Below are 22,639 nucleotides of genomic sequence, written 5' to 3'. Positions count from 1 at the left end.
GGGTTCACAGTAGTTTCTCGCTGGCAGTTTGAGCTGTTGCAGAAAATTTGCTGCAGCTCAAACTTGCAGCCCGATACCTACTGTAAGCCTCCGCCCATGTGAGTGTACCCTGTACGTTCACATTGGGGGGGACATCCAGCTGTTGCAAAACTACAACTCCCAGCATGCGCTGACAGACTGTACATGCTGAGAGTTTTAGTTTTGCAACAGCTGTAGGCACACTGGTTATGTATCACGGAGTTTGTGACCTTACTCAGTGTTTCAAAACCAGTGTGCCTCCAGCTGTTGCAAAACTACAACTCCCAGCATGTATGGTGCATGGTGTAAGGTGACTGCTGGGAGTTGTAGTTTGCAACTGCTGGAGGCACACCGGTCGTGAAACACTGAGTTAGGTAAAAAAAAAAAACTCTAAGTTTCACAACCAGTGTGCCTTCAGCTGTTGCAAAACTACAACTCTCAGCAGTCACCGACAGCCAACGGGCATGCTGGGAGTTGTAGTTATGCAACCAGCAGATGCACCACTACAACTCCCAGCATGCACTTTAGCTGTTTGTGCAAGCTGGGAGTTGTAGTTATACAACAGCTGAAGGTACACTTTTCCATAGAAATAATGTGCCTCCAGCTGTTGCAAAACCATAAGTCCCAGCATGCCCATAAAGGAATACTGGGAGTTGTGGTGGTCTGCCTCCTGCTGTTGCATAACTACAGCTCCCAGCATGCCCTTTTTGCATGCTGGGAGCTGTTGCTAAGCAACAGCAGGAGGCTGTAACTCACCTCCTGCTGCTGCTCCATCGCAGGACTGTCCCTCGCCGCCGCCATCGCTCCTGGGGCCCCGATCCCAACATGGACGCCGGGGATCGGGGTCCCCAGCACCCGGGGTCGTCTTCCCGCACCCGCTCACGCCCTCCGGAAGAGGGGCGGAGCGGGTGCGGGAGTGACGCCCGCAGCAGGCGCCCTGATTGGTCGGCCGGTAATCCGGCCGACGAATCAGGGCGATCGTGAGGTGGCATCAGTGCCACCTCACCCCTGCAGGCTCTGGCTGTTCGGGGCCGTCAGAGACGGCCCCGAACAGCCAGTAATTCCGGGTCACCGGGTCACTGGAGACCCGATTGACCCGGAATCGCCGCAGATCGCTGGACTGAATTGTCCAGCGATCTGCGGCGATCGCCGACATGGGGGGGCATAATGACCCCCCTGGGCGATATGCCGGGGTGCCTGCTGAACGATTTCAGCAGGCATCCGGCTCCGGTCCCCAACCGGCTAGCGGTGGGGGCCGGAATTCCCACGGGCGTATGGATACGCCCTGCGTCCTTAAGGACTCGGGATGCAGGGTGTATCCATACGCCCTGCGTCCTTAAGAGGTTAAAAATTAATTAAAATTTTGTTATAAAAAATTTAAATTTCATTAAATGCATTTTTTTTCCATCACTACAAATTTTTGGGTACCAAAAAAAACTGCCAACTGCCAAAAATGCAATTTCCACACAAATGAAAAAACACCAGAAAAAACGCCAGATGCAGGCATTTTTTCTTGCGTTTTTTTCCAAACCAAGAAACGCAGGACAAAAAAACAAATAGAAACTTAGTCTAAATGTTACCAATGAAAATGTCAATTCATCCGACAAAAAACAAACTCTTACACATCTCCAGAGAAAGAACTGTAGCCATGGCTCTCATGATATGACTTTTTTTTTATTTTTTATGTAAAGTGGTTGTAAACATATGAGACATATGAGAGAAACTACGGTATATAGATTTTGTATTGCAGTAATTGTAGACCCGTAGAATAAAGTTAAATGGGTTATCAGGCCCCACAGAATTTTAGTTATAGGCTTGGGCTGCTGCAAATTTTGTGGGTCTGGACAACCCCTTTAACGTGTCATTTTTTTAGTGCATTTATTTTTTTTTCATTCAACACACACCAAAAAAATCTTTAAAACCTATTTCAATACATTTTATGTACACTAAATGGAGAGTTTTAAAAAATACCTCTTGTCCAACAAAAAACAGGCCCCCACATGTCCATGGATAATTCTAGGCAAAATATGCATAGCAACTGAGAAGTTGTAATAAAGGCAGACTACTGTATGGTAAATTCTTCGAGCAGTACAGGATCATGAAATGGCTTGGTCTTCTTTATATGCTCCTCCTCCATTTAGGACTTTCTTAATCTTTCCTTTGATATGTTCTTTCTCACGCAAATCTAATTAAATGAGATCACATTCTCTTTCACAATTAACACCGGAAGCTGATTGTGTTCCTGTGTTGATATATGTGGATATATATATATATATATATATATATATATATATATATATATATACATATACACACACACGCACAACAGTGTAAAATAAAGAGAGATTGTGGTTTCCATGAACCGGTGTATTCACGAGGGAAATCTCTAATCTGCCTTAGTTGCCTATTAGATGACTAATGAAATATTGGCAAGACAAAGCAGATAGCAATTGGTGTAATGTAATTTGTATTGAACCACAGAAAACCACTTTTATATATTTTGTAATTATATCACACAATGAATTACAGTATGAAGTAGCAATGTAATGAACATCGTGCTTCCTGAATGTTTCTGTGTGTGGTCTGTGTACACAGAGCATGAACATTTGTTTCATTTTTAGGATTATAATGCCATGGTTAAATTGGTGGAAACTCTGGAAATGCTGCCAACTTGTGACTTGGCAGATCAACACAATATTAAGTTTCATTATGCCTTCGCACTCAATCGGTAAGAATCCCTTTTTGGGGTCAAAAACACATATTTAAAGTGACTAACCATAAAATGTTTTCTCTTTTTAAATGTCTTTTAAAAGTTACTTTTTATGTGTGTGTGTATGTCAGGGTAATAATGTTAAAATAGTGAATAACCCCCAGATTTCTTTATGCCTAAATCAGCAAAATCTGCAGTTCTTTGCTAAATGCACACAGTGCAACACTGATATAAAACATTAAAGGGGTACTCCGCTGCTCAGCGTTTGGAACAAACTGTTCCGAATGCTGGAGCCGGCGCCGGGAGCACGTGACCTAAGAATAGAATTACATGTGACCATTTTAATAGGCAGATTTTGGTTAACCTAGTAATGACAAAAACTGTTGTTTGGGCAATTTTTTCTCCTGTTTGAGTTTTCAGGATTTCAGATTCATCTCTGTAAAGAGACACAACACTTTGTTGAACCCAACACTTTGTTGAACCCTTTAGAACCCCAGAGATAAATTTTAGCATGTTATTAATTTCAGGATACAACATATTTGGCCATATTAGGGTAGGTGTATGACACTGCTCAACCTTTGTGAGCTGTCTTACTTTCCACCAATGTCAACAACGTAGAGAAACCACTAGAATGATTCTTCAAACATCCCCCCTCTAATGCTACTAGCAAACATCTGTCTACCACTACATGTTTAATAATCTTCTCCGATGATTGAAGTACCTTCACATTCCAGACTTTGACTTTTTGGTAAAATTTTGCTAAAAGTGTTTGTAGATTTTATTTCTCACATTCCCCTACCATTGCTGATACTTGATCCCCAACATATTTTAATTAAGGAGTTGATAAGAGTGTGTTATTCTCTCGTTGGGGTGCATTGAAGGTCAACAGGACTGATTTACCTATTTATTCAAAGGCGAATAACTGGTCAAAGTAATCAACAATAGTCATTGCTGCCCCTAAAGAATTTTGCCAATAATTCATGAATAATAACAGTTTATTATTATAGAAAGGAGCAAAAAACTATGATCAGCTCACCAATCAGTCCATAGGTAGACACATCTAAAGATTTTCCGGGAGCACGGATGCAGGAAGCCGTTACGTCCCGTAGCAACAGAATCAAGTAGTAGAAAGGGGGTGTCCCGCTCTCGGTAGAAAAAAAAACAGTAAAACTTAGCTTTTAATCTTGCATATTAAAATGAAAAAAGATTACCACAGAGTGGTAAGTGACATGTCACTTAAATGGAAGTGAAACGCTTTGTAAATCTTTTTTCATTTTAATATGCAAGATTAAAAGCTAAGTTTTTCTGGATTTTTTTCTACCGGGAGCTGGACACCCCCTTTCTACTACTTGATTCAGTTTATTATTATACAACACAAATTTTTCATGGTGCCCTTTAATTTGTCGGCAGTACATCACACATTTATAGCTGTTTTTATATTCATGTTTCAGCTTTATTCTCCTGTGTTTTTGGCATGTAAAAGGGTGCAGTGAGCACATGTAATTTGCTAAGATGAACCTCGCGTAATGCAGGAAAAGTTCATTAAAATGTCAGTAACTGTGAATTGGTAAAGCTCTTGTAAATCTATGAAAAGCAGCAGGCAGATGTTTGTGTACAGGAAAACAAAGGCATCATCCTGACGCCTGCCTCAAGAAGTAGGATCTGTAACTAATCAGATGGAAAGGAAATCTTGCCTATTATTGGAGCATACGTCATGTTTTCACTACAGAGTGATTACATATATAAAAAAAACAAAAAACAAAGATGTATATTTGATAGACAAAAAATGCCCAGAGAAAATCTACCCATTACTATTGGTTCACTATCGTAGAACCGCCCCCCCCCCCCCCCCACCACCACCACCACCACAATCACCACCCCCACCACCACCACCACCAAGAAAGCAATATGATAATTTACATTTTTCCTAGTTAGGTCACATAAAGCTGTTACTCAATTTTTTTTTATCCTGGATGTCACATGATTGATGCAACTTCCAGCCAATACCTGTACGAAACATTAACATATGGCTGACATACATTCTGGTGGGTAAAGATATATTTCATGGAGATAATAGCCACTAGCTGCTGCAATGTAGAAACTAACTTGTCATTGTTACTGCATGGAAAAGGGCACAGACATGTTATTGCTGCATTTCACATTTCCTTTTGTTCTTCACTTATGAGCTAATGAATGTATAATTCATAGGCTTATTTTTATTGGACTAATGTATAATGATTAGATGGTCTTTAGACATTTTGACGTCCTGTCCTTGCTATGACAGTAAGCTATCCTTAGTTCTGTTCTATCCTTATATTAATGCCTCTGGCACAATAAAACGACCTGGAGCGATAAGTCGCCCGAGACTATTAAAAACTCTTTTGCATAGACAGAATTTTCTTTAGCCTAATTCATGGCCCAGTACTAATAATTAAACCAAAGAACTCTACTTAGAGGAATAAACACTGTGCCCTAAGCAAAGCCATTAATCCTGTTAATAAATAAAATATGGGAACATTCTGTTGCCACTGCTCTTACATTAAAGTCTCCTGCTGCCAGAACAAGGTAGAAAGACAAGACTGTTACTATTACAGTTTATTGAAGGTATTTGCATAGAGGTCTGACAACAGTACAATATAACATGTCGAATTGCTTTTGCCAGCCCTGACTTTATCTCTATTTAAGTTTCAAAAGGAAGACTAAGTGCACATCTGCACTGGAGTTCTGTTGCAGCTCCGTTCTAGCATCAAACAATGGACCTGTTGCACAACATGAACTTTTAAAGGGGTTTTTGAGGTTTCCGTCTGGTGGTCACTGTTTTTCAGGAATCAAGCAGAGAATAAAATAAGACCTGCAGTATTTTTTTCTTCGCTCAACTCCTGTCACTTTAAAGCGCAACTGTCATGGATATTATACCCCCCAGACTAATACCATGATAGTATAGATGATAACACTTGTAATGCAGCTATACTTTTGGCTGCTTTTAATCACACTTTATCAGGAGGAAAATAGTTTTATCGTGCGGTCAGCAACAGATGGATAGGCGTGGCTGGGGATCGTAATGCCTCGCCTCCGCCACGCCTATCCCCTGTAAGTGAGCGCAGGGACCGCTGTGTGATTGACATCCAGGTCCCCCCACCCCCGATGTCCATGATGTGTGGGCCGGCGTGACTCCACTGAGCCTTTACATATTATGTGCACCTTTATGATATTCAGTGCCCGTACTCCTCTTCTCCTGGTGCCGGAGACGCGCTGCTTCTGCTTTCACTAGAGGCACAGAGCTCGCTCCCTGCCTCTAGCACTGAACATGCGCACTGAGCTGGTGGCAGACAAAAGCAGAAGCAGCGCGTCTCCGGCACCAGGAGAAGAAAGAAGAGGAGTACAGGCACTGTATATCATAAAGGTGCACATAATATGTAGAGGCTCAGTGGAGTTTTTTATATTTTTTTTTTTTTGTTTGTTTTTTTACGCCATTCGCCGTACAGGATCATTAACATTATATATACATAGTTCGGACATTTACGCATTTACCAAATATGTTTATTTTTTATAGATTTTTTTTACATTTTTTATATTAATATGGGGAAAATGGGTGATTTAAAACTTTATTGGGGGAGGGGCTTTTTCACTTTTCCCCCCCACTTTTCCCCCCACTTTTTTCCCCCACTTTTTTCCCCCACGTTTCCCCCCCACTTTTTTCCCCCACTTTTTTTACATTTATTTTACACTTTTTTAGCCCCCATAGGGGACTATTTATAGTAATCATTAGTAATCATTATCAGCAATCTTCTGCTCTGGTCTGCTGGAAGGCAGATCAGTGCAGAAGACCCCGGGAGACGGACAGAGGCAGGTTGAGGGGACCGCCGTCCGCCATCTTGGCTGATCTGATCCCCGTGGCGGTGCCGCGGGTGATCAGATCAGCCATTAGAACTGCCACAGATGCCGTGATCTGTATTGATCATGGCATCTGAGGGGTTAAAGGCAGACAACAGCGCGATAGCTGATATCCGCCATGACCGGCAGGTCCGCGGCTGCTGACAGCTGCCGAAACTCACCGGGAATAAAGCGAGCGCATCTCCTGTGCTCAAGTCACAGCCGCCACGCAAATGTACACTGGGCGTTAAGTGACACTATGCAGCGCCGTACATTTATGGCGCAGGTCCTTAAGGGGTTATGTGCAACACCTGTGTCTCCTCTATAAGTTCCTGCTCCTCCCCCATATCCCTGCCAGATCTTTGTTGCCTTGTGCCATTGGAAAAGCATTACTGTGTTTTGCCCTGCCTTGTTACTGACCTCCTGCTACGTTCCTGACCTTGCTCCTGTGCCGCCTGCCTACTGACCTCCTGCTTCGTTCCTGACTACGCACCTGTGCTGCCAGCCCTGACCTTCTTATATCCAGACTACAAGTTGCTGTTTCCCATCTGTACCTCAAATCTCCTCAGCCACCTGTGTGGTCGATTCATGCCAGGGGTAGCAACCTGGGTGCCACCTGCCACAGGAAGTCCATTCCGCTTTGCGGCGGGCTCTGGTGAAAACCAGCGGCACCTTAGACTCCGCTCCCTGGTACGGCCCGCATCATCTGCCACACAGGTCCAGCGGATCTACTACCACCAGTGTTCCTGTCTACTGAACCGTGAGTGTTACAGTAAGATTCTGGGATTTAGACAGCCTTTAGACATTACTTATGTTATTGTTAGTTTCTGCTCTAGAGACATGTCAAAAGTTGGTCAAGGTCTGAGTGTTCATACCACGATCTATAGCTAGAATTAGCTGGGAGAAGAGCATGCTAAGCGAGACAGACTTACAATGTATGTCTATAGGGTTGTCTTGGTCAGCTGCACATTTCTCCCTGCTCATTCTAATTGGTTCGGGTCTGAATTCTCTGACCCCAACCGATCAAATGTTTTGACATGTTTCTTCAACTTGTCAAAAAGTTTTAGAGCAACAGGTATACTTTATTTGCTGACCTGTTAGATCTGAGGTAAATATTCATGTAAAGAAAAATAAACGGTATCTGTTGCTCTTGTGTAATCAATGAAAATTGACAAGTCCCGTACATACATTAAGAAACATTTATATTGATAAAGAAATATTTAATGTTTATGAGATTTGAAGTACCGTAAGTTATAGCTTTAATATGTTTCTGCTTGTGCAAGCAGGGAGGCTGTGAATCATGCTACTTATCTGTCTTATTTAAGACAAGTCAATCTTAATTGGATATATGTACAATTGCAAGGAGGAGGATACAAAGTGTAGAGATCTCTGGCTGTTGCACAGCTGGTAGATGTCACTAAAGTATTGATATTACCCGCCTCAAATTGAAAATTCATTTCAGTTAATTCAAGCTTCGTGTTGGAAGTGTGGACATGTCTCTTTTCTTCTCTGCAAAGAAAAATGACCAAAACCTTAAAAATAAGTGTCAAATGGCTAAATGTTTAATGCTAAGCAGTTGCTTGTTAGGCATGATATCCCAATGATCTGCTGACAAAAGGCTCGACTGTAAGCTATTTAGCTCAGAGATAGATGGCACAGTGCTGACAGCAGATAACTGCTGAGACTGCTTGGCACCATTAAAAGGGGGTTTGTCCTCAAACAATTACATGTTGTTTAAAGGGGTACTCCACTGGAAAACGTTTTTTTTTTTGTTTTTTTTAAAGGAACTGGTGCCAGAAAGTTAAACAGATTTGTACATTACTTCTATAGAAAAAAAATCTTAATCCCTTACAATACTTATCAGCTGCTGTATGCTACATAGGAAGTTCTTTTCTTTTTCCTTTCTGTCTGACCACAGTGCTCTCTGCTAACACCTCTGTCCATGTCAGGAACTGTCCAGAGTAGGAACAAATCCCCATAGAAAACCTCTCCTGCTCCAGACAGTTCCTAAAATGGACAGAGGTATCAGCAGAGAGCCCTGTGGTCAGACAGAAAGGAAATTCAAAAAGAAAAGAACTTCCTGTGGAGCATACAGCTGCTGATAAGTACTGGAAGGTTTAAGATTTTTATATACAAATCATTTACAAATCTGTTTATCTTTCTGACAAAAGCTAATAAAAAAAAATATATATATGTTTTCCAGGGGAGTACCCCTTTAACCCCCTTAAGGACACAGCCCTTTTTCACCTTAAGGAGTGAACCCTTTTTTGCAATTCTGACCACCTTCACTTTTAGAGATGAGCGAACTTATAGTAAATTCAGTTCGTCATGAACTTCTCAGCTCGGCGGTTGCTGACTTTTCCTGCATAAATTAGTTCAGCTTTCATGTGCTCCGGTGGGCTGAAAAAGGTGAATACAGTCCTAGGAAAGAGTCTCCTAGGACTGTATCCACCTTTTCCAGCCCACGGGAGCACCTGAAAGCTGAACTAATTTATGCAGGAAAAGTCAGCAACCGCCGAGCCGAGAAGTTCGTGACGAATCTAATTTACTGTAAGTTCGCTCATCTCTAGTCACTTTAAGCATTAATAACTCTAAGATGCTTTTACCGAATATTCTGATTCTGAGATTGTTTTTTCGTGACATATTCTACTTTATTTTGGTGGTAAATTTTTGTCGTTACTTGCATCCTTTCTTGGTGAAAAATCCCCAAATGTCATGAAAATTTAGCATTTTTCTAACTTTGAAGCTCCCTGCTTGTAAGGAAAATGGATATTCCAAATAAATTTTATATTGATTCACAAATACAATGGGGGAGATTTATCAAAATCTGTCCAGAGAAAAAGTTGCCCAGTTGCCCATAGCAACCAATCAGCTTCCTTCTTTCATTTTTAACAAGGCCTCTGCAAAATGTGATCTGATTGGTTGCTATTGGCAACTGGGCAACTTTTTTCCCTCTGCACAGGTTTTGATAAATCTCCCCCAATATGTCTACTTTATGTTTGCATCATAAAATGGACATATTTTTACTTTTTGAAAACATTAGAGGACTTCAAAGTATAGCAGCAATTTTTAAAATGTTCATGAAAATTGCAAAATCTGAAGGGACAGATGTTACAGAACTACAACTCCCAGCATGCCTGCGCAGTCTAGGCATGCTGAGAGTTGTATTTTGGCAACATCTGGAGGGCTACCGTTTGGGCACCTTTCTTTCCCCCCTACCTGCGCCGTGATCTCTGCTGGATGTCTCCGGTGATCAGAGGTCCCCACACCATCTTCTTTTCAGGTACTGGCCTCCATCTTCTCCCCCTGTTCTGCCCGACATCTAGGGGTGGGCAGAGCGGGGGGGTTTCCATGGCAACCCCCTGTCGTGCGCTGCCATTGGTAAGAATTCATTTCTGACCAATGGCAGGGGATAGGAGGAAATCGCAGAGCTGCAATCTCGTTCCTATCCCTCAGGATGATCGGGGCTGTCACTGACAGCTCCGATCATCCCTATTTTCCGGGCGATCGGGATGCAGGGCGTATGCATACGCCCCACATCCTGAACAGGTTAAATCATTTTTTTTCTGTAAAATTTACTTTTTTGAACCTTTTGGTTGAATAACCATTGAAGAAATGATTGTCTGATGAATGATTGTTTCACAGATGCAGCCATAGGCATTTTAGTTCATATTGGCTGTTGATGGTTACTCAAACTGGCCAAACATGATAAGGGACATCAGGCAAAGGACAATCTTTCTGGGAATATTCTAGGAACATTCTGAGAATATTCTTTCTTTAAAGATTACTCTTAATCGAAAGATCTTGAGTTCACAAGCAATCATCCTTCCAACTGTCACCCGAAAGTTTCACATATGTTATAGTTATATGACTGACTTCTTTTCAGACCATAACAGTTTGTCATCGGTCGGTTAAAATGATTGTTCATTGTTAAATTTAATCCGACAAATTATCGTTTTGGTTGAAGTCATTCACTTTCATCCACTGTAATCTGAGGGCACCTGAACACCTATATAGATATCACAAGATCCATCATTGACAATAGTTGATGGTCATAGATCACCTCCTGTCTCCTTTGGGGTGCATATACATAGATTAGAATAGAACCTAAACAGTCAATCATAAAGAGAAGAAGAAACATTGCACTCACCAACTGGTCTGGTCGTTCATGTTTGATTGTATCTACAAAATTCAGAAATAAATATACAGTACTGTAGGAACAGACCAGTGGTGAGTGCAACATTTCTTCTTCTCTATTTTGATTAAATTTTATCTATACCTCTATTTTTGTTAAAAGCAGCTAAGGCATAATTACTGCACCCATATTCATGTGCAGAAAATAGAATAAACACATTTACACTCAATCTACACAACCCTTTTCTTATGCATTATTAGGTCTCATGAACATCATAGAGGGGATCATCCAAAGGAGTGAGCCACTACAAAGAGTGACTTTCTCATCTGTTCAGCATTTCTGCATGTGAAAGAAAGGATGTTTGGCCAGCTCTCCTTGGCAATAAACCCCTCACTGGGGACCTGTGAAGTAGAGAGAGTGTATCCATACATTGAACCGATTTCAGGCTTAAGAGGCCTTATTTTACAGCACTGGATATTAATGGCACTGTGAAGAAATGGCACTGGGTTTCTAGTCAAAGATCCTGCTGCTAAATCTAACTAAACCAAAAACAGCCCTTACAATAAAAGCTGTCACTTGTCAAGGCAGCTACATAGGAAACACGTTTTGTTAAAAAAATTAAAATAATTATTATTATTATTTGAAAGGTATGTGTGTACTTAAGGGAACACATAGAAAATTTCAAATAAAAGGCCTTCCATCCAACACCCTGGCTCATTTACAATCCATCCTCAAATCTGCTGTCCAATTACTCTACCTCTCTTCTTGCTCCTCCTCTAACTCTCCCCTCAGTTGCTACCTGTTGCTAAGTAAATTTTGGTTTAACTGCTATCAGTAAAGTAAAAGGCTGTCCTTCTACACATCTCTGAGCTGACCTCCTGATACTGCCCTTCACGTAATCTCTGATTCTTACAATACTTCCTTCTGTGCTGTCTCCCTGTTTGCTCCTTATATAACCATCTAAGTTTTCTCCCAAGCTTCCCCCATGCTCTTGAACTCATTACACAGACAGATCAATTTTGCCCACTATCAAGACCTTCAAAAGAACCTGAAAACCCCATCTCTTCATAAAAGTCTGCAACCTGAAATGTTGTACTCTTATATGATAGGCTTTCCTCAACTATGTTCTATGGGGGAGATTTATCAAAGCCTGTGCAGAGGTAACGTTGTCCAGTTGCCCATAGCAACCAATCAGATTGCTTCTTTCATTTTCCACAGGCCTTCCTAAAAATGAAAGAAGCAAGCTGATTGGTTGCTATAGGCAACTGGACAAGTTTTACTCTGCACAGGTTGTGATAAATCTCCCCCTATGTGCTGATTGTTCACTGACCTTAAGAGCTCAGACACAGATACTGAAGCGGTCTACACGTGGGATCCTAACTTGATACATGCTGGGTGACTGTTCATGTATTGTACCCACCAGAGGTCTACATTGTATTTATGTGGCCCCATAGAAAAAATAAGAAGTTGGTAGGTAAGTTAGTAGGTCCCCCATTAGGTAGATAGGTTTCATATTAACCCCTTATCGACAATTGACATAAATGTACGTCATGGTGACGTGGTACTTAACGCACCATGATGTACATTTACGCGCCGCCATGATCGCGAGCATTGGAGCGGTGCTCGCATCATGCGCAGCAGGTCCCATCTGCTATCAGCAGCCAGGGACCCGCCGGTAATGGCGGACATCCGCGATCGCGAGGATGTCCGCCATTAACCCCTCAGATGCCATGATCAATACCGATCACTGCACTGTCGAGCAGACCAGAGCAGAAGATCACCGATAATACTGATCAGTGCTATGTCCTATACATAGCACTGAACAGTATTAGCAATCAACTAATTGCTATGAATAGTCCCCTATGGGGACATAAAAAGTGTATAAAAAAAAAAAAAGTAAAAGAATGTAAAATAAAAAAGTAAAAAAATGTGAAAAATCCCTTCCCCCAATAAAAAAGTTAAACGTTTTTTTTCCCATTTTACCCCCCAAAAAGCATGACAAAATAATTAATACACATATTTGGTATCGCCACGTGCGTAAAAGTCTGAACTATTAAAATATATTGTTTATTATCCCGTACGGTGAACTGCGTAAACGTAAAAAAAAAATTTAAAGTCAAAAATTGCTGCTTTTTGTCGCATTTTATTACAAATTTTTTTTTAATAAAAAATGTATAATAAATATAACCTAAGCAAAAGTGGTACTGATAAGAACTACAGATCACGGCGCAAAAAATTTGCCCTCATATCGCCCCATATACGGAAAATTGAGAAAATTATAGGTGGTCAAAATAGGGCAATTTCAAACATACCAATTTTGTTAAAATGGTTTGAGATTTTTTTTTAGCGGTACAATTATAGAAAAGCATATAACATGGGTATCATTTTAATCGTATTGACCCACAGAATAAAGAAAACATGTAATTTTTTACCACAAAGTGTACAGCGTGAAGACAAAACCTTCCAAAATGTGCTAAATTGCGTTTTTCTTTTTAATTTTCCCACATAAATAATATTTGTTTGGTTGCGCCGTGCATTTTATGGTAAAATAAGTGATGTAATTACAAAGTACAATTGATGACGCAAAAAACAAGCCCTCATATGGGTCTGTGGATGGAAATATAAGAGTTATGATTTTTAGAAGGCGAGGAGGAAAAAATGAAAATGCAAAAATGAAATTGGTCTGGTCCATAAGGCCAAAATGGGCTTGGTCTTTAAGGGGTTAAGCATGTCTTCCACAGCAGTTAGGTAGTTCCCCCATTAGGCAGGTATGTCTGTAGGTGGAAAGTCCCCCCAGGAACTACAAAAGATAGACATGTACAGCTGTCTCTAGCAACCCTATAGACGATGAGTCAAGTGGCAGTGCATAAGAGTGACCTTCATTCTGAGAAGAGACTCTGGATTCTCATTCTCAAGATTGCGGATAGGTTCCAGCGGTTGGCACAACTGCGCACTGTAGGCAGATACATAGCATGCAGGTCGATCCCGAAACTTATCAACAAGGGCTTGTGTTACTCTCCAGAAGAGCAGCACCACCTTCCAACTTTTGCTGAGAGCAAGAGGGACAAGCTATGTCCCTAACGACACTCTCAACTACAACACTAACCACGCCAACGCATGCATAATGGGAATACCTCTTTAACAGCAATAAGCTGTCATCCTTTCACCTGAGTTTAGGAGGACCTCCTATACAAAGGTGACAGAATAATTACAGCCATCATTACCACGACAGACCATATAAGTGATTACAGTGCTTTACAGTGTCTGGTGACTGACAGGTAACATCTCTGATTAACCCCTTAAGGACGCAGGACGTAAATGTACGTCCTGGTGCGGTGGTACTTAACGCACCAGGACGTACATTTACGTCCTGTGCATAACCGCGGGCATCGGAGCGATGCCCGTGTCATGCGCGGCTGATCCCGGCTGCTGATCGCAGCCAGGGACCCGCCGGCAATGGCCGACGCCCGCGATCTCGCGGGCGTCCGCCATTAACCCCTCAGGTGCCGGGATCAATACAGATCCCGGCATCTGCGGCAGTGCGCGATTTGAATGAATGATCGGATCGCCCGCAGCGCTGCTGCGGGGATCCGATCATTCATAACGCCGCACGGAGGTCCCCTCTCCTTCATCCGTCCGGCTCGCGGCGTCTCCTGCTCTGGTCTGTGATCGAGCAGACCAGAGCAGAAGATCACCGAAAACACTGATCTGTTCTATGTCCTAAACATAGAACAGATCAGTATTAGCAATCATGGTATTGCTATGAATAGTCCCCTATGGGGACTATTCAAGTGTAAAAAAAAATGTAAAAGTAAAAGTTTAAAAAAAGTGAAAAATCCCCTCCCCCAATAAAAAAGTAAAACGTCCGTTTTTTCCTATTTTACCCCCAAAAAGCGTAAAAAATTTTTTTATAGACATATTTGGTATCGCCATGTGCGTAAATGTCCGAACTATTAAAATAAAATGTTAATGAATCCCGTACAGTGAACGGCGTGAACGAAAAAAAAAAAGTCCAAAATTCCTACTTTTTTTTATACATTTTATTAAAAAAAAAATTATAAAAAATGTATTAAAAGTTTATTACATGCAAATGTGGTATCAAAAAAAAGTACAGATCATGGCGCAAAAAATGAGCCCCCATACCGCCGCTTATACGGAAAAATAAAAAAGTTAGAGGTCATCAAAATAAAGGGATTATAAACGTACTAATTTGGTTAAAAAGTTTGTGATTTTTTTTAAGCGCAACAATAATATAAAAGTATATAATAATGGGTATCATTTTAATCGTATTGACCCTCAGAATAAAGAACACACGTCATTTTTACCATAAATTGTACGGCGTGAAAACGAAACCTTCCAAAATTAGCAAAATTGCGTTTTTCGTTTTAATTTCCCCACAAAAATAGTGTTTTTTGGTTGCGCCATACATTTTATGATATAATGAGTGATGTCATTACAAAGGACAGCTGGTCGCGCAAAAAAAAAGCCCTCATACTAGTCTGTGGATGAAAATATAAAAGAGTTATGATTTTTAGAAGGCGAGGAGGAAAAAATGAAAACGTAAAAATTTAATTGTCTGAGTCCTTAAGGCCAAAATGGGCTGAGTCCTTAAGGGGTTAAAGTTGTTCACTTACCTTTTTCTTCTCCAACTAAGACCATCTTGATTATTTCTTCCAGCTAAAACTCGTCACTGCAGAACCTGCTGGAAAAAAACATTTTAGGCCCACTTTTCCAAGACCTTTAGTGCCCCAAACTGTAATAATGCCCTTTGGTGTAGAATGGGTAGTTAATTGGGTTGGGGAAGAGTCGGTAGGCCCTATACTCCGTCCCTCATTACATAGTTAGGTTGTTCTAGTAGGTAGACAGGGCCCTTTAGATAGTTTCCCCCATCACAGGTGACCCAAGTAGGTAGAGCTCCTCAGATATAGTTGTCCCCTGTAGGTAAACCCCTCAGATAAATGCTCCCTATATGTAAACTCCCATATAAGCTATGGAGGCAGGGCTCGAGTCTTGCAGGAACGCACAGGAACGGCATTCCTTTGCTTTTTCCAGAGGAGGAATGCCGTCCCTGTTACATTAGTCCTGCAGGACCGACCTCTGAATTATTCTTACCCTCCCTCCGTCTCCTTTTCTTGCCCGGACTGCTAGATGCTGGAGATGTAGGACCTGTGATGATGTCACCATCACATGTTGGGGGCGGAGCTTAGCTGTGGAGGAGAAGAATGAAGGACCTGTGTGAGGCTGTGGAGGAGGCGGGGCTGAGCTGGAGGAGAGGTCACATGTCACTCCAGTAAGGTAATTACATGGAAGGAGATTTGTTGCAGTGTATCACCACAGTAGTAGGTTAATTACATGAAGAGGAGGTTTGTTACAGTGTGTTACCCCAGTAGTAAGGAGATTACATGAGAATGGGGTTTGTTACAGTGTGTCACCATAGTAGTAAGGAGATTACATGAGGAGGGGGTTTGTTACAGTGTGTCACCCTAGTAGTAAGGAGATTACATGAGGAGAATGTTTGTTACAGTGTGTCACCCCAGTAGTAAGGTGATTACATGAGGAGGAGGTTTGTTACAATGTGTCACCCCAGTAGTAAGGAGATTACATGAAGAGGAGGTTTGTTACAGTGTGTCATCCCAGTAGTAAGGAGATTATATGAGGAGGGGGTTTGTTATAGTGTGTGACCCCTGTAGTAAGGAGATTACATGAGGAGGAAGTTTGTTACAGCGTGTCACCCTAGTAGTAAGGAGATTACATGGGGAGAAGGTTTGTTACAGTGTGTCACCCCAGTAGTAAGGAGATTACATGAAGAGGAGGTTTGTTACAGTGTGTCATCCCAGTAGTAGGGAGAATACATGAGGAGGGGGTTTGTTATAGTGTGTCACCCCTGTAGTAAGGAGATTACATAAGGAGGAGGTTTGTTACAGTGTGTCACCCTAGTAATAAGGAGATTAGATGAGGAGGAGGTTTGTTACATTGTGTCACCCATGTAGTAAGGTAATTACATGAGGAGGTTTGTTACAGTGTGTCACCCAAGTAGTAAAGAGATTACATGAGGAGGTTTGTTACAGTGTGTCACACCATTAGTAAGGTAATTACATGGAAGGAGATTTGTTACAGTGTGCCGCCACAGTAGTAAGGAGATGGCATGAGGAGGAGGTTTGTTACAGTGTATCACCCCAGTAGTAAGGTAATTTCATGAGGAGGAGGTTTGTTACAGTGTGTCACCCCAGAAGTAAGGAGATTACATGAGGAGAAGGTTTGTTACAATGTGTCACCCCAGTTATAAGAAGATTACAGGAGGAGTGGGTTTGTTACAGTGTGTCACCCCAGTAGTAAGGAGATTACAAGAGGAGATTTTTTACAGTGTGTTATCATGATGATAGGGACATAAGGAGGTTGTTTTTGTTGCAGTGTATTATCAGAATGATAACCCCTTAAGAACATTGGGGGAGATATATAAAGACCCGTGCAGAGGAAAAGTGGTGCAGTTACCCATTGCAACCAATCAGATTGCTTTTTCCATGTTCCAGAGGCCTTTTAAAAAAATAAAGAAGCGATCTGATTGGTTGCTATGGGCAACTGGTCAACTTTTCCTCTGCTTAGGGTTCAATAAATCTCCCCCATTGAAGTTAAATATACATCTTGGTGCACTGGTACTTAATGTACCAGGAAGTACACTTACATCCTGAGCAGCATACCGACTATCAAGCGAGTGCAGGAGCTGTCTGCCGCTGCGCACGTAAGTCAATGACAGAGAACAGCGTTCTTGCTGTTCTCCTTTATTAACCCCTTAAGTGCCGCAATCACTGTCCCCCTAAACCGATTGGCTACGCCGTAACATGTATGCTGAGGTCCAATCAGTTTGCTCCCTTGTTAGAGGTCCTCTCACTTGCTCCGTGTGGGTCCCGTCTCCAATCTGCTTGCGAAATTGCGTATATATTTTTTTGGTTGCGCCATACACTTTATAGTAAAATGAGTGATGTCATTACAAAGTACAATTGGTTGTGCAAAAACAAGCCTCTTATAGGTTTGTGGATGGCGAAATTAGTTATAGCTCTTAGAAAGGGGGAGGTAAAAATCAAAATGCAAAAAAGTTAACTTTCTGTGTCTTCAAGGCCAAAATGGGCAGTGTCCTTAATTGTATGAAGGGTTTATTGCAGTTTTTTTTTATTTTTATCAGAAAGGTCATTTGTTACAGTGTGTATTCTTCAGTGACAGTCACCCAGGGCCATCACTGCCGCATTAGGAATGCAGCCGACCTCTACCACTTTAACAGGGCAATGGCTGCTGGGAGTAGACGTGCTGAGACTGCCGCCAATGAGGAGCAGAACAGCCACTACTGTGGAGTTGGACTGTGATGGTAACTAACTTCGGTCAGGGCCTACTGCGATATGGGGGCTATACAGGAGGGCTGGTAATCTCTACAGGGGGGCATTATTACTGTTTGGGGCACTATAGGTGCTGGAAAAGTGCAGAGTCTAAAATGTTTGTCTTGCAGGCTCTGTGGAGACGAGTTGTGGCTGGAATTAATCGTCATGCCATTCTGGGCCGGATGGAGAATAAAAAGGAAAGTAACCGACACTGATCAGAGAAGATGTCACTTGCTAGTCACCTGATGTAACTGTATGTAATCGCTTATATGGTCTGCAGAGCCTGTGTGCAGCTGATATCTACCATTATATGGTCACTGTATGTGGGAATATCTGTAGAAGTGGGGGTAGGGGACAGTAGTTACCTCTGTTCTCTCCTTCTCTGGCTACTATATATGGTCCTATATATTCACATCATGATTTAACCTTACACTTAAGGTATTATATTCTGTCAACATATACTGCGGTGTAGTGGCGATGCCCTAATTTACTTTAGTGGCCTAAACATAGTCAAGGGCTAGTGTCTATGTTTAGTCCATTTTCTGCATGTATATATGTTTACATAGTGTGACTAAAAAGTGTAGTCTGCTGTGCTTTACAGTGCTGCAAAGTAAACATATACATGAAGGGAATGGACTTAAACTTAGTCACTTGTTGACTTCGTTTAGGCCATTAAAGTGAAATAGACCACTTCAAGTACCCTACAGAATGTGTTGGCAACCCTTTTTGTATATTCTAAGCGTAGGTTTGAATGGTGATGTGAACAGCCCCCTAGTAGGATAGCACAGAGGGTTAAAATCTGTGACTGAGCAATGAGTCTTGCCCTGTTACTAAACTCTTATAAACCCTAGGCAGCTGTATGCCTGCGGCCTGTAAGAGGCCTGGAACTGTGCATGGTGTCAAGTCTTGGATGTTGTTGTTTGTTTTTTTGCGCAAACTGGGGGAAGGGGGGGGGGGTGTATTAGAAATCTTGGGTGAGTTCCCACACCTTTTTTTTTGAGGACTTGACCCCTGTATGTAGGCAGTAGGTAGACCCCCATTTAAGCTATGTAGTTAGTCCCTATTAGCTTGGTAGGTAGTCCCCAGAATAGCTAGGTAGGTAGTAGTCAGAACACTAAAATAAAGGTATGTAAGGAACATGTGCTTATGGGACTAGTTTACAGGGGTCAGATTAGTTGACAGATGCGCTTTGAATTCTTTGTTGTTGTAGTATATAATAAAGTATGTTGGGACAGGTTTATAAACCTCTTACTCTTTGATATAAGGCATTTGTCATTGTTTAGGGGTTGAACATTTTCTGGCAAGTTCTCTTGAAAACGCAAATGCCTTGGTATTAAGAGACTAGGCACAAGGTGTTCTATTTGCAAATGCTATCCTCACTAACTAAAATAATATGAATATGACAATTTTTTTATATTTTGATGTTCTGCTTTTTCTGTTTTTGATACCTGGTGTCAGTTAGTTAACTAACAATTGTTTTGACTTACGGCAGGTAGGATTGCGTGAGTCACCTGACATAATGTCATCCTCCTGAGTTGTCGGCATGTGTAATATTAGCATTACTGGAAGCAGCTGGCTGTAACTAGCAGTGCTTACAGAACAAACACTCTCATTTCTTATACTGTACATTAGCCTATTCCTGGATACCAGGGGATCAAAAAATCATAATCCGTACTGAAAACTGAGCAGTAAACTTTCCAAATCCTGTGGTGATTACCAGCACGCCTGCAAGTGGCTTTTAAGCTTAGGAGATGTGTTTGCTTTTCACATACAAACGCTTTTTTCTTCTTTTCACTGTACAGTGACCTTTTCATGGGTCTGGCCGCAGGAAGTTTTAATTAATGCAAACTGTGTGGGATATACTTGTTTTATCTGGTTGTAAATACAGACATGGGGTTATCTTTTACAACCCAACAGATAATGATGCTGAGTCTATTCTTCGTGATGTTTCCAGTTTTAAAACTAGGAAATGCAGTGCATTAGGTGCCCATATACTGCACTTGTTCTAGCTGGGAAAGCTTTTTATCCTTTACATCCTTTTATGTGAATGACTTATTTGCTCTATATAACAAAGCCTTTATTTCTAATAAAAGCAGAATGGCTTTGTGGTATGTAGTTACTAACTTACTATGTAGTCAGCCATATGTCGCTTCTTTAGATGTATTTTACTGGAGACACCTTTGAGGATTTTTTTCACTTAAAATTTTTATTTTTTCTGGAAAATGTTGACTGTTTTCACCCATATCAAGAAGATCTAATGTCAAAGAAGACCCTTGTCCTCTTCCTAAATACTCACTTGACATCATCCACATGAAGCTACAGCTCTTGAGATTCAGGCACCGTTTTTCACTATCTTTAGCTTTAGCTTGATTTACTGATTGGGCCTATCCTGTCAACTGATTGGTTTTCAACAGGTAGAGTGCTCAGGATCACTCACTGATAATAAGTGAAGTGCCTAAAAAAAAAAAAAAAAAGTTAAAAAGTGCTTCCAACTGTTATCGAAAAACATCCCAAACCATATTTACATTATATTTTTAAAGTCATTTTTATGTAATTTTATATTTTTTAATATCAGTTTCTTTATTGAATAATTAAGAAGTTCTTCCTTTAATATTTTCAAGACCTCTGTGCTTTCTCAGTCAATGGAAACATCTATTGCCTACATCCAGAGGCTAAAAGCATGTTCTGATCATGTCCAACTGAGAAAGGTCTGCACCTATCATAACAAGGTCAACTCGAACTAGACGTGTGCCTGTGTGCAGTCAGAGATCTTGCAAATTATGAATGAAATTGAAACACAAAGCCAGTTTTAGGCTATGTTTACACACTATGGGGGAGATTTATCAAAACCTGTGTAGAGGAAGAGTGGTGCAGTTGCCCATAGCAACCAATCAGATTGCTTCTTTTACTTTTAAAGAGACCTGTGAAAAATGAACATTCCTGTAAAACTCCAAGAATTACTAGACATTATTTAGGAGAAATTGTGCAAGACATGTCCCAATGTAGCCCCAGTTGTAAATAAATTAAAATAATTTATTGTACTATAACATCTCTTGACATTTTAGAAGGAATAATGCTGGTGACCGAGAGAAAGCCTTACATGTGATGCTTCAAGTGCTGCAGGCCTGTGATCAACCAGCGCCCGATATGTTCTGCTTGTGTGGACGGATTTATAAAGACATGTTTCTAGATTCTGACTGTAAGGACACAAAGAGCAGGGACAGTGCAATTGAATGGTAAGATGGATATACAGAAATTTATAGTTATATTTTTTTAGCTTAATAAGAACAGTAAAACAATAAACAGTAAACAAAACATAGTAAGAACCACAGGACCAAATGAAGGGGAAGTTTACACAGCAGTTATATAGTCCATATGAAAGCTGTCATATCTGCATCTAAACATTGGAAAAACAACTTCAAAACAAGAGATCTGTGGAGTCCTGTACATTCCTATATGTTCCAAAATCACAAATAGCAAAAAAATCCATTCTTACCACAAATAATCTTATATGATAAATTATTCAAGCAAGTGATACCTAAGACAAATTGTATTTTCTATATTTATTTATATCTACTTTTGTAAGGGAGTTTTATTCATTACATATAGTTTAGCAGAGAAAATAAAGGGAATCTGTCATCTCTATATCATACTCGGAGCTACAGACATTAAAGAGGTACTCCACTGGCCAGTGTTCGGAACTAAATGTTCCGAACGCTGTTTTTGCACTGCGGGGATCTATGGTAGGGGGTGTCACCCCTCCTCCCATATACTTGCATTGACGGGGCGTGGCTGGGACATCACCAGGGGCGTGGCTGACCCCCGCAGCGCAAAAACAGCGTTTGGAACTAAATGGCCAGTGCAGTACCCCTTTAACAGATAGCTGATAGGGAGATAAAACAATTGATACCTGTAATACCTGTCTCTAAGGCTAGGTTCACATGTCTGTTTGCATCGACCCCTTAAGGGTCCATTTGCATCCGACCAGTTTCAGGGTCCGATTGGCTGGAAAAAAAAAAGAGCCGATTGGACCCCGAAATGGGTCTGATGCAAACGGCTACGGACCCCATTCACTTTCATGGGGTTTGTCAGTGACCCGGTAATTTTAGAGGATTTTATCAGTGAAAGAAATAGTGCTTGCACTATTTTTTTCTCCCCTAAACCTCAGGCTGGATTGCAGACGGAACTCCAAATAGTTGAGTCCAACGGCAATGTGAAAGAGGCCTAAGCTGATGGCTGTTTGCAAAGTTATAAAATCAAGTTTTCCTTCCAAGCTCAGGTGTCAAAGAGGTGGCACTAAGCTGCACCATGCACACTCCCTATCTCCTCCACTTCCCCCTGTCCTGCATGATTGATGTTCAGGGCGCAGTGCTGAAAGCCAAACTTTGTATTACTCATGCAGGGCTAAGAGGGATGGAGGAGGAAGGAGCGATGCATGCTGCAGCTCGGAGCAGCCTCTTTGACACTTAAGCTTGGGAGAAAAACTTGATTTTACAACGTTGCAAACAGCCATCAGCTAAGAGACAGATATTG

General features: G+C 41.3%; 1 protein-coding gene across 4 annotated transcripts in view; it reads left to right on the top strand.

The window, feature by feature from the left end:
* MAP3K15 (mitogen-activated protein kinase kinase kinase 15) overlaps positions 1-22,639 on the top strand; it is a 204,224-nt gene that overhangs the window by 110,321 nt on the left and 71,264 nt on the right. For all 4 annotated transcript variants that reach the window (XM_056558511.1, XM_056558512.1, XM_056558513.1 and 1 more), the window contains 2 exons: positions 2,640-2,746; positions 21,172-21,342. In XM_056558511.1, the coding sequence (XP_056414486.1) occupies positions 2,640-2,746; positions 21,172-21,342 (278 nt within the window). The remainder of the gene's footprint in view (positions 1-2,639; positions 2,747-21,171; positions 21,343-22,639) is intronic.

The sequence above is a fragment of the Hyla sarda genome, chromosome 2, assembly GCF_029499605.1.
Source record: "Hyla sarda isolate aHylSar1 chromosome 2, aHylSar1.hap1, whole genome shotgun sequence".
NCBI lineage: Eukaryota > Metazoa > Chordata > Amphibia > Anura > Hylidae > Hyla > Hyla sarda.
Note: the sequence above shows the minus strand (reverse complement) of the source record. Positions and strands in the feature narration are given on the sequence as shown.